Below are 12,998 nucleotides of genomic sequence, written 5' to 3'. Positions count from 1 at the left end.
GTATTCGTGTTCCATGACACTCCCCGTCTGGTATCTGTAGATACCACTATATAGCAGGCTATGTGGAACATATGTGCAATGCAAACATAACATAACAATGCAAAGGTCCATATTCCCATAGCAAGGTGATACCGGCCGGTACTACTGGCATCAAAGTCCTTTGGCTAAACCTTCCAGTAAGGGAAGCCAGGTGGATGCACAGCTCTTGGTTAGCTTGATGCACCACAATGTCTTTTTGTAAGAGTCTCTGGCACTGTTTCCTTTTAGCCTTGTGAGAAAACAGTCCTTTTGTCTCTGTAGTTTTATCCACAGAGTACATCCCCTTGTAGGTGTGCCAGTCGTGGCAGCTAGTCACCCTATCACCTGGCGTTCGGCAGAAGGAGATGGCTTTTGGTTCCTTGCGGAAGCGGAACAACACTTCTGGAAGACTGGTTGTCGAATCTAGTCCAGTAAAGAGGGCGTCTCTCGGAGAGACTCCCTGAAGCTGAGTGCTGAGGTTGAACATTACCCGGATTTGATCGGGTTCCTGAGGGTGGTAGGCCCCAGGTGATTGGAGGTACCGGTATTCTTCACCTTTCTCCATTAGAGGTGCTGGCTTTGCGTGGCCGGTAAGACATATCTTCTGGATGAAGGCCACAAGGTTGTTTTTTGGTCTCTGGTTCCCTTTGTAGGTCGCAGAGGCGCGAAGTGAACCTAGAGATGGCATGTTTTCCATTGTTTGGGAAGCACCTTCTGGTGAACGGATTGGTATCGGAGTCACCCAACTGCTTAGTCCGTCTTTAGAGAGCTCCTTGACTGTTAACTTCGGGAATCCCCTATCTTCCCTTGATGGTGTTTGCTTGTCATCGTTCCTTGTTGTCTGGAACGCTGTGCACCGTAGGTCATTGGTGCATTCCTCTTGCACGAGAACATCTCCCCGTAGTTTGGTTAAACGCTTCTGTGTCTCTTTGTTAACTGCCATCGGGAGGTTATTTTCTCCCTGGACGTAACGAAGAACAGTCTCTTTTGCCCTAGTAAATCCCTTTGTGAAATGTCTCTGTGGCTGTCTCTTTTAAGACGTGTGAGAGGACAGTCTTTTTGACACTGTGGCTTCACCTGTAGGGTGCAATCTTTATAACAAGCAGATTAACTGGAACATGGAAAGACTAATGTTACTGCCAGACAATGTTAAATAGTTGCAGAAAAAAGATACAAGATAACAATATCATTCATTGAATGTGAAACATGGTCAGAACACTAATGATGACACAATAACATAATAATTTATCCCCTTTGTTGTAGAGGGAGAAAGGGGGTGGCCCAGTATTAAAGGGGTTGCACCCCATTTGGCCATCCCCTGACCTCACCAGGGAGACAAGGGGTTAACTGGGCTGAGGTCCAGAAATGTGATTTAACCCTTGTTATGACATGAAAATGTGTATTCCCCTGTTCCCATGCTTTATTGTAATATCTGGTTTAATCAGTGTCTGCATCACACACAAACTAGGATCCATACGGGAGTACAAGGGTTAATAGTTCTTTAGTGATTATAGCCCTTTGTGTAATTTTCCCGCCTTTTCAGGCCCCATTTTGCAGGGTCCCATAGGCCGCCATTGGAGCTCCATGCATTTCAATGGCGAATCTTGCTGTTTTGGTCCTGTTTCCTGTGAAGACCAGCAGATGGCGTCCGAGAGGAGGAGCGGCGGTTTCCCATTGTAAGTCAATGGGCCCATTGACTTCAATGGAGATTCCTCGAAGGAGCTTTCCAGGAACGAGTTGGCTGCCGTCCAAACCGCAAAACCGCAAAGCGGATACTTTTTCAATAAGAGAGCTTTGATCACTTAGCAGTCAAGTTCAACGACAAGTGGCGTGGGAATAAACAGTTCTAGAGCACATAGAAATAAAATTCTTTTTGCCCCTAGTTCCTAGGCCTCCCCCCACTCGACCACAACCGGGTCCCCGAATCCTGGACCCCCGATAAGAGTCGAACCGAGAAGAGCGGGTCGCGCCATAGGTTCCAATGGCGGCGGCAGAAAAAGCTCAAGAAAACGGCTAAGTGTGAAAAGCTGAAATTTTGGAATCCATATCTTCGGTTCCGGAGGGTCCAGAGGATCAGGGTTTGGGGTACCTGTAGTCACTGCTCCGGCATCGCTGCAGAACCATCCTTGACCCTCTTGGACCAACCCGACGGAGTATGGACCCCCTTGAAAGTTCGGGACTTTTCCCATAGACTCCAATGGCGGCCAATCTCCCTTGACCGGCTATGGCGGAAAACCCCCAGTGACTTCAACGGCGGCGTAGCCCCGTTGAAAGTCTATGGCGGCGGATTCCCATAGCCACCAGCGGCGGTGGTTTGCCATTGAAAGTGTATGGTGGCAAAGCCCGTTGTTTTCAATGGGGATTTAGTGAAAAAACGTGATTTAATTTACAGCGGAGTGTATTGTATTAAAATAGGAAACGGTTTAAGGTGTATTTGTGTAACTCCGGTTCCGAGGGTCGTAGCAAGTCTCAAATTGGACCCTAGGGTGTCCCAGTTCCGGCATTGAGAACTGAGAAGTTTGGACCCGCTGGACCCAACGGAACCGGATATTTTAAGATGTTTGTGTTTTATCTTTAGTACTGTGTCCCAAGGTATGGACAGAAACCAGAGGAAATTACTTTGGCCATAAGGCAGCAGATGGTCAGGGAAGCGTCCCAATGTCTAGAATTTAAGTGCTGTTCAAAGGAGTTTATCACCTCCACTGTTTACAGGAGGGCGGAGATTACTCAAACCAGAGCAGGCTGTAAGTGTCCCATTTCACACCTTACAACAAAGAGTATCCTGCCAGAAATTCCATTTAGTAGACTGGCTGGCATCCCTGATGCAAATGTGGGATTACAGAAATGAGTCCCTAGAGGCCAACTGCGCATGTGCCAACTAGCTGGGGGGCATGTATCAAAATGTGTTCCCACGTTAATGACTGGCTACAGTAATTGTGATCCAATCACCTGTACTTAATGTTAAGGATAGGGTTACAAAAGGTTTATAAACTGGTGTCCACCCTTTATCTTTCTGAAATCATCTTGATTGTACCTGATTGCGAGAGAATTGCTATGCAACATACTTCTCATCCCCCATCCCCAAAGTAAGTGTACTTCTTGTCTGTTACTGTATTATTTCGTGTGTTCACCTATCCAAAGGAATAAATATACTTTATTATATCTAAGCCTCGTTCAGTTCAAACCCAGTTATTTGGTGTAAATTACACCCTGTCATAATCTATCGTGACAGGTGTGAAACTCCTGAAGGTAATAATGATAACAAGCAGATTAACTGGAACATGGAAAGACTAATGTTACTACCAGACAATGTTAAATAGTTGCAGAAAAAAGATGCAACATAACAATATCATTCATTGAATGTGAAACATGGTCAGAACACTAACGTTGACACAATAACATAATAATTTACCCCCTTTGTATCTAAAGCCCTCTCCCGCCTTAAACCTTTCTCACTGACTGCCCCGCACCTCTGGAATGCCCTTCCCCTCAATACCCGACTAGCACCCTCTCTATCGAACTTTAAGACCCACTTGCTTAAAGAAGCATTTGAATAGCACTGGATAATCCTGGAAACATGATACATAAAGCTTGACCCCCTACAGACGCACTTACTAGAATTCCCCCAACTGTCTCTGTACGTTCTCCCTACCTACCAATTAGACTGTAAGCTCCTCGGGGCAGGGACTCCTCTTCCTTAATGTTACTTTTATGTCTGAAGCACTTATTCCCATGATCTGTTATTTATATTATGTTATTTATATGATTACCACGTCTATTACTACTGTGAAGCACTATATACATTAATGGCGCTATATAAATAAAGACATACAATACAATAAAACAGCCCATATTGACAATGTTGCTGTGTGTATGGGACTTAGTATATGAGACATAAAGTGTCTCTATAAATAAAATGCTCAAACAGAGCATAATTTTGATTATATATATACTGTATCCATCAAATGGTCCCATAGTGATTCTCTACATTCCCCTGGGACGCTCTGTTTGAGCATTTTATTTATAGAGACACTTTATGTCTCGTTTACCAAGTTCCATACACACAGCAACATTGTCGATATGGGCTGTTTTATTGTGTCATCATTAGTGTTCTGACCGTGTTTCATGTTTCATTATATGAATGATATTGTTATCTTGTATCTTTTTTCTGCAACTATTTAACATTGTCTGGCAGTAACATTAGTCTTTCCATGTTCCAGTTAATCTGCGTGTTATTATTATTACCTTCAGGTGTTTCACACCGGTTAGTACATTCCCCCCTCCCTTCACCATACTCCTTGAGAAAGAACATTAGCTGTTCGATACGCGTGGGAGGAGGTTCTTTTTGTCGTGTCCATGGATTGTATCCGTTTTATGTAGCCTGAATAAAAAAAATAATTATCTTTACCCATTGGTGTCACTGTACCTTTAAGGAGCGGCAGACTTTCAGATCCTCTACCTTGCTGCTGTGACTTCTGGATCAGAGAGATGCCACGGAGGGAGGGTGTCACCACGCTGGTGCACCTGAAGCCAGGAGGACGCAGCGATACAGTGCTTATCATGAGTACATTGTTGCTCCACACTGGACAATGGCTAGGTTGTGTAGTTACCGCTTTATACTGTGGACACACTCCTGCTAACCTCTTGTATATCTTTCATTATTAGGTTATGTATTAACTCCATATGCTCCGCTTTATTTTTTTCATTATACGGCATTGGTTCCATGTTCAGAGCCCTTCCTGGAGCTACATAGTAGATTTCTCTGTTACGTACAAAAAAAATGACTGGTGACGAAGGGTCTATCTGTGGCCAAACTTTTCAATTTACAGCTAAGTGAGACTACAGACCGCTTGAGCATAACGGGGAACGAACATTTTATTAGAACCAACAGATGAGAAATATAAAACAATAAAATTTTCCTTTAAATATAAGAATGATATAAATAACCTGCATTTAAAAAGGATAACAAAGTTATAACTTTTTAAACGCTCGTTTTATACACCATAAACTAAAGTCACTTTGCATTGTGATTCAGCGTAACACAGATACACCTGTGCACTTATATGTGAGCGTCTTAGTTGCTGGTTATCCCTAAACAGGCCTGGCTTTAGAGATAGGTCTCTCCCCTGTGTGTGTCCTCTTGTGTGTGTTCAGGCTGGATAACTGACTAAATCCCTTCCCACATTCCCCACATACATTTGGTTTCTCCCCTGTGTGTGTCCTCTTATGTGTGTTCAGGCTGGATAATACACTAAATCCCTTCCCACATTCTCCACATACATGCGGTCTCTCCCCTGTGTGTGTCCTCTTATGTCTGTTCAGGCTGTATAACCGACTAAATCCCTTCCCACATTCCCCACATACATGCGGTCTCTCCCCTGTGTGTGTCCTCTTGTGTGTGTTCAGGCTGGATAACACATTAAATCCCTTCCCACATTCCCCACATTCATGCGGTCTCTCCCCTGTGTGTGTCCTCTTGTGTATGTTCAGGCTGGATAACTGACTAAATCCCTTCCCACATTCCCCACATACATGCGGTCTCTCCCCTGTGTGTGACCTCTTGTGTGTGTCCAGGTTGGATAACACACTAAATCCCTTCCCACATTCCCCGCATAGATGCGGTCTCTCCCCTGTGTGTGACCTCTTGTGTGTGTCCAGGCGGGATAACACACTAAATCCCTTCCCACATTCCCCACATTCATGCGGTCTCTCCCCTGTGTGTGACCTCTTGTGGGTGTCCAGGTTGGATAACACACTAAATCCCTTCCCACATTCCCCACATACATGCGGTCTCTCCCCTGTGTGTGTCCTCTTGTGTATGTTCAGGCTGTATAACCGACTAAATCCTTTCCCACATTCCCCACATACATGCGGTCTCTCCCCTGTGTGTGTCCTCTTGTGTGTGTTCAGGCTGGATAACACACTAAATCCCTTCCCACATTCCCCACATACATGCGGTCTCTCCCCTGTGTGTGTCCTCTTGTGTGTGTTCAGGCTGGATAACCGACTAAATCCCATCCCACATTCCACACATACATGTGGTCTCTCTCCTGTGTGTGTCCTCTTGTGTATGTTCAGGTCTGGAAGCTGACCAAATCCCTTCCCACATTCCCCACATAAATGTGGTCTCTCCCCTGTGTGTGTTCTTTTGTGTCTGATTAGGCTGGATAAGTCACTAAATCCCTTCCCACATACCCCACATACATGCGGTCTCTCCCCTGTGTGTGTCCTCATGTGTGTGTCCAGGCTGGATAACACACTAAATCCCTTCCCACATTCCCCACATACATGTGGTCTCACCCCTGTGTGTGTTCTCTTGTGTCTCATTAGGATGGATAAGTCACTAAATCCCTTCCCACATTTCCCACATACATGCAGTCTCTCCCCTGTGTGTGTCCTCTTGTGTCTGTTCAGGTGGGACAACCGACTAAATCCCTTCCCACATTCTCCACATACAGGGCGTCTTCCCCCTGTGTGTGTCCTCTTGTGTAGGTTTTGGTCTGATAACCAAGTCAGACACTTCCCACTTTCTCCAAGATCTTTTCCGGTGGCACCTTCCAATACATATTCTTTTGAATAAGAAGAAGTTACATTTTTTATTATTTGCCTTGACTGGTTGAAAGTTGCATTTTCTGTCATATTTATTGGAATGTTGCAAGATTGTTCTGTCCTCATCTTTTCCATATAGTCATTTGGGTGTTTGAACTTCAGATGTATGAGGAGGTAATCCTGACTGCTAAAAGCAACCTTGCAGTCTTGGTATGGGTGGATTATTGGTGCTTGGCTTTGTACTAGGCGAGAAAAAAAAGTCACAGTTACACAAACTGTCTTACAGAAGGCCATGCAGGAGAGGTAAATTGGAATATCACAAACAGTTCAGGATGAAAGTAAACTGTAGATGTACATTGTACAAAGGAAGGGTTTAGCACAACATGTGTAGCATTAGGGCCGGGAGAGCACATGTAGTGGATCATACATTTAAGGTAAATCTAAAGATTTAAAAAGAAATCTCACTTGCTGGAAAACTCAATTAAAGTGTCAGAAATCTTGTCATATCCTTTGTTACATCAAAAAAAGGGGGGAAAAATCCCTTTCTAATGCACTCAGTGTTGTGTAATGAGTTAGATACAACAAAACCTTTTATTGGTAATTAATAAAAAATAATGAAAACAGGAGTGGTGTTAATAGATCCATGGCCAATCCCAATGAACAACACATTACTAATAAACATATACTCTAAAATAATATAGCAGTGAATCAATTGCTGACCCTGATGGAAAACATATATTGATGTTCAACGGAGTCTCTTGGAGGTAATCTCCTATTCAGTAGAATATATAGACCTGGTAGTATATACCTATATAGGTCTACGGACTCCCATTATTATAGTTAATTCTGAAACTGCAGGATGTTAAAAGCAAACCCAGAGCACTAAATCACTTAAAGGAGATTAATCAAAAGGGGTTCAGACAAAAAGTTGATCTAAAAAACTGCGTGAAAAAACATGTAAAGCATATCCACATACAAAGTAGTGTTTAGCTGTGAGTTGTTTTCATAATTAATTACTTTGTTGGTTACTGGTTCAATTAATTCATTGTTGAGTTGCCTAATTGTTTTATTAATTAATTGCTTTGCTGGTTACTGGTTCAATTAATTAATTGTTTTGTTTGTTAGTGCTTTTATTAATTGCATTTGTTGGCTAGTGTTTTTAGTAAACTGATAGGGAAGCCCCTGCTGCTGCCTCAACAAGTAATGAGTGAACGGTGCTTTGGGTATATATATGGAGAGAAGTAGGGTAGAGATAGAACCCAGATGTAGCACTCAGGTTCACGCTCTGTATGATGAGTGAATGATTTAAAACATAACTTTATTAAAGTACCAATGAATTAAAATAATGGGTATTAAGAACAGACGACCTGAAGGTATTCTGACCTTCAATACTTGAACCGTATAGGTTCAGGGTCTATGATAGCTGTGTGTACCTTGATAATCAGGTTACACACTAAACAACATTCCTTGTAAGGATCTGATGTGAGGCAATTCTTACAGGGTAGCTCTAGGGTAGGTGTTGGGGTGCAATTCACTAGTGGCAGAGTATAATGAACCGAAAGTGATGTATAATCGTAGTGGATAGACTGTGATTATATGAAATCTAAACAGTTCCAATATACACTGAGTCTTAGTAAATTGTTTCTGAGGTAAGTAGGATATCGAGTCAGGTTGACCTAAGGTAACCTCCTTCTGTGTGCGGTGGTAGGGAGGATATGACCTCTAATAACCTTTGACACTAATGAAAGAGCTATTTGCACAGTGTGCATAGTGACACAGAATATACTCATATATCAGAAACTCACTAGACCGCGTGGTAAGTTCACACAATTATAAAATAGTAGTACTGGTTCATATAGTATAAAAACACCTAATAGTTTGCAGCCTAAATAATGCTCTCAGCTCACTCCTACTGTGATTAGGATAGTGTAGTGTGTATTACATTGTGTCACTATGCCCATGTAAACCTGAGGGTTAATGCTGACAGATACCCAGATGTAGAGGTCTGTATATACTGGGTCATATAGTCATACCCCTTATGATAGTACTGCTCGGGGGGATCGTGACACAGTAATATTCACATGTAGGTGGGCTGAGTGGAACAGACTGTATATAGGAAGTGAAGTATCCCCTTATAGCTGCTGTCAGGAGATCCCTGGGTAACAGCAGTGAACGGGGAACTAAACTAGATGCTTAAGCCACATAAGAGCAACAGTTGCCTGTATCGAATTGTAACGAGGCTCACAGTGTCCGTCGGGGCACTCTGAAAGCCTGTATTGATCGTGCAGGCAGGGAGCCGCATCAACTCGCGGTTAGAGACTATGGATGCGGAGGGAATCAGACCCCTGCGCGTGCACGTGTAAGACCAAGCCGCCGACGCGCGCGTTTCGCGAGAGCTTTCTCAAGGCTAATTATTCAGTGATCATAAGAGTACCCTGCAGGTGAGCAAGTATATATAGGTCCTTCGGGTGGGTGACGTCATAATTAACCCCTGATGTGTTGAGGCATGCTGGAGGCTGTACTAAAGCACACAGTGAGTATATCCTATTGTATGAATGCAAAGCTAGCACAATAAAGGAGATTATCTGATTTACAATAATTAAATGTGTTTATTTATTTATGTGTCAGAATAAGCACAGGGAGAGATGTGCTTAATACTCTATATGTGCCTCAAGGGTAAAGTAAAAACTGGTACAGTGTAAAGTCACTGTTAATAGGATGAGGGTCCAGAGATGCCCTATTGAAGATATGAAAACAGGAGTGGTGTTAATAGATCCATGGCCAATCCCAATGAACAACACATTACTTATAAACATATACTCCAAAATAATATAGCAGTGAATCAATTGCTGACCCTGATGGAAAACATATATTGATGTTCAACGGAGTCTCTTGGAGGTAATCTCCTTTTCAGTAGAATATATAGACCTGGTAGTATATACCTATATAGGTCTACGGACTCCCATTATTATAGTTAATTCTGAAACTGCAGGATGTTAAAAGCAAACCCAGAGCACTAAATCACTTAAAGGAGATAAATCAAAAGGGGTTCAGACAAAAAGTTGATCTAAAAAACTGCGTAAAAAAACATGTAAAGCATATCCACATACTAAGTAGTGTTTAGCTGTGAGTTGTTTTCATAATTAATTACTTGGTTGGTTACTGGTTCAATTAATTCATTGTTGTGTTGCCTAATTGTTTTATTAATTAATTGCTTTGCTGGTTACTGGTTCAATTAATTCATTGTTTTGTTGGTTAGTGCTTTTATTAATTGCATTTGTTGGCTAGTGTTTTTAGTTATTGAATTCAGGTGTTTAGATGTTACTGTAAGTTTTATTATTGTATCTTTTGGGCATTCACGTATTTTTATTAGGGTGCCCATTGAGTGCTATAGTGGCGTATCATGCCCATATTATATGGGTTTGATGTACCACTATGGCACTCAATAGGTACAGTGTGGGTATAGGTGGTCCGGGGTGGTTGGTTAGGCCTCCCGGGTGGGTAGCGGGGCAGGGTGGCTTAACTCCTTAATTACTATAGTGGTTATTAACCGCTAAGGTAATTAAGGGTTTAGGGGCCATTAGATTGTATTTTGCTATGTATTCTTTCTGGCAACGGAGGAGATGGACCTGCAGTAAGCTGACGAGGATGCCCTTCAATTGGCAGGGGTAAGTAGAACGGTTTTTATTTACTTTATGCTGGCTTGCTAATGTTGTGTTTAATAATGGGCAAATAATCTATTTTCAGTATCTGGACAATAGTTTTTTTGCCCATTAATGTACTGTATGTGTTTGGTGGGGGGGGGGGGGGGCGGGGGGCGGGGGGAAGAGAGGTGTATTTATTGAAATGTAGGCCATGTTTTAGTTTTTTTAAATACAGGAATGGTACTGCAGGCCAGAGGGGACCCACAAAGACTACGTGAGGCCGCCCACGGGGACCACGAAGACCCCCAGACGCCCACGGGAACCACCTGAGGATCCACGGACACCTGTAGGGAGGAACCGGGGACCCCTATGGAGCCCCCAGACACCTGTGGGAACACCTGAGGGGCCCGAGACCCCTGTGGGAACCACCCGAGGGCCCCGAGACCCCTGTGGGCCAGACAACCGTGGGGGCGACTGAGGGCCCCCAGACAAACAAGGGGACAACTCGAGGGCCCCCAGGCACCTGTGAGGATGACAAGGGGACCCCCAGACCATCCATGGACCTCATTGGGGCCTGCGGGGACCATCTGGAGGCCCACGGAGCCTAGCAGGGGCAAACAGAGGGCCCCCAGACACCAGTGGGTACCCCCCGGGGTGCACTGTGGGGCCTGCGGACACCCAGGGACCCCCACCGGCCTGTGGTATTAATCCTGTGTGTACAGGGGGTGGGTTGTGTTTTGGTGGTTATTACTGCACCGACACACTTTATTCGAGCAAATACCCAGTATGTACCTGGCAGATACCTGGAATGCGCCGCTCCTCACCTCTGACAAGCCCCGTTGCGTTTGCCTTCCCAGCCTGGGTTCATGCCTGGCTGACGGGCGGCTGATCTGTTAAATGATAATGATTAGGATTTAATAGGCTGCAATGCTTCGCGTGTCTACCAGATGGCATAAATTCATGAATTGTAATGCAGTATATATATATATACTGTGCAGTATTGCAGCCAGCGGGAATAAAATGCTTCAATCCCTGCCTGGAAAATACCTCAATGCACTCGGGCAGAAAACAGTCACAAACCTCAATACACCCGGGTATACCCGAATTCGTGGGACTAGTCGAGCTCGAATAAAGTGTGTCGCCAGTGTACATATTTTAATTGAAATTTTATTACTAGTGTATTGTAGCAGGGGGTCTCCAGAGCAGAACCGCGTTGTTTTCAGGTCCAGGGACCCCCTGCTTCCCGAAATATAGGCCAGGTTATGGGGTGTCAGTATCTCCTATGCATGTAAATGTCCCGCGTCACGTGATCGGGACATTTCAATGCATAGGAGATACCGGCACCCCATAATGGGGCTTGTATCTCGGGAAGCATGGACGCCATGGGCCACCAGTGGCTGGCAGCCCTCTCTAGTAATAGTCAGCATGGATTTATGAAGGATAGATCATGCCAAACTAACCTTATTTGTTTCTTTGAGGAGGTAAGTAGGAATTTAGACCAGGGTAATGCAGTTGATGTGGTCTACTTAGATTTTGCAAAGGCTTTTGATACGGTTTCACACAAGAGGTTGGTGTACAAAATAAAGAATATTGGACTCAGCACCTGGATGCCCCTGGATTGAACATTGGACATGCACATTGAACACCTGCACATTGGACATGCACCTGGATTGAAAACTGGTTAATAAAGGACAGACAACAGAGGGTTGTAAAAATGGAACTTTTTCAGGTTGGGCAAAAGTCGTGAGTGGAGTACCTCAGGGATCGGTACTGGGAGCCCTGCTTTTTAACTTGTTTATTAATGACCCTGAGGTTGGCATCGAAAGCAAAGTCTCCATCTTTGCTGATGATACTAAATTGTGTAAGGTAGTAGAATCAGAGCAGGATGTAATTTCTCTTCAGAAGGACTTGGAGAGACTGGAAACGTGGGCAGGTAAATGGCAGAGGAGGTTTAATATAGATAAATGTAAGGTTATGCATTTGGGATGCAAGAATAAAAAGGCGACTTGCAAATTAAATGGAGATACATTGGGGGAATCCTTGATGGAGAAGGATTTAGGAGTGCTTGTAGACAGCAGGCTTAGCAATAGTGCCCAAAGTCATGCAGTAGCTGCAAAGGCAAACAAGATCTTATCTTGCATCAAATGGGTAATGGATGGAAGGGAAGTAAACATAATTATGCCCCTTTACAAAGCATTAGTAAGACCACACCTTGAATATAAGTACAATTTTGGGCACCAATCCTAAGAAAAGAAATTATGGAACTAGAGAGTGCAGAGAAGAGCCACCAAATTAATAAAGGGGATGGACAATCTAACTTATGAGGAGAGGCTAGCTAAATTAGACGTATTTACATTAGAAAAAGAGGCGTCTAAGAGGGGATATGATAACTATATACAAATATATTCGGGGACAATACAAGGAACTTTCAAAATAACTATTCATCCCACGGCCATTTCAAAGGACTCTGGGCCATCCCTTAAGGCTGGAGGAAAGGAGATTTCACCAGCAACAAAGGAAATGGTTCTTTACAGTAAGGGCAGTTAAAATGTGGAATTCATTACCCATGGAGACTGTGATGGCAGATACAATAGATTTGTTCAACAAAAAGGTTGGACATCTTTTTAGAAAGGAAAGGTATACAGGGATATACCAAATAAGTAAACGTGGGAAGGATGTTGAACCAGGGATTAAGCTGATTGCCAATTCTTGGAGTCAGGAAGGAATTTATTTTTCCCCTTATGAGATATCATTGGATGATATCACACTGGGTTTTTTTGTTTGCCT

The 12,998-nt window shown here is 43.5% G+C and overlaps 2 protein-coding genes across 3 annotated transcripts in view; one reads left to right on the top strand and one right to left on the bottom strand.

Moving 5' to 3' along the window:
* LOC142497974 (uncharacterized) overlaps positions 1-12,998 on the top strand; it is a 364,739-nt gene that overhangs the window by 265,052 nt on the left and 86,689 nt on the right. The window lies entirely within an intron of this gene.
* Positions 4,885-12,998, bottom strand: part of LOC142497976 (uncharacterized) — a 30,572-nt gene continuing 22,458 nt past the window's right edge. For both annotated transcript variants that reach the window (XM_075606469.1, XM_075606468.1), the window contains exon 2: positions 4,885-6,809. In XM_075606469.1, coding sequence (XP_075462584.1) covers positions 5,110-6,702 — 1,593 coding nt within the window. In that variant the 5' untranslated portion in view covers positions 6,703-6,809 and the 3' untranslated portion in view covers positions 4,885-5,109. The remainder of the gene's footprint in view (positions 6,810-12,998) is intronic.

The sequence above is a fragment of the Ascaphus truei genome, chromosome 6 (genome assembly GCF_040206685.1).
Source record: "Ascaphus truei isolate aAscTru1 chromosome 6, aAscTru1.hap1, whole genome shotgun sequence".
NCBI classification, from domain to species: domain Eukaryota; kingdom Metazoa; phylum Chordata; class Amphibia; order Anura; family Ascaphidae; genus Ascaphus; species Ascaphus truei.
The sequence above is the reverse complement of the archived record's forward strand: the minus strand, read 5'-3'. Positions and strand labels throughout refer to the sequence as shown.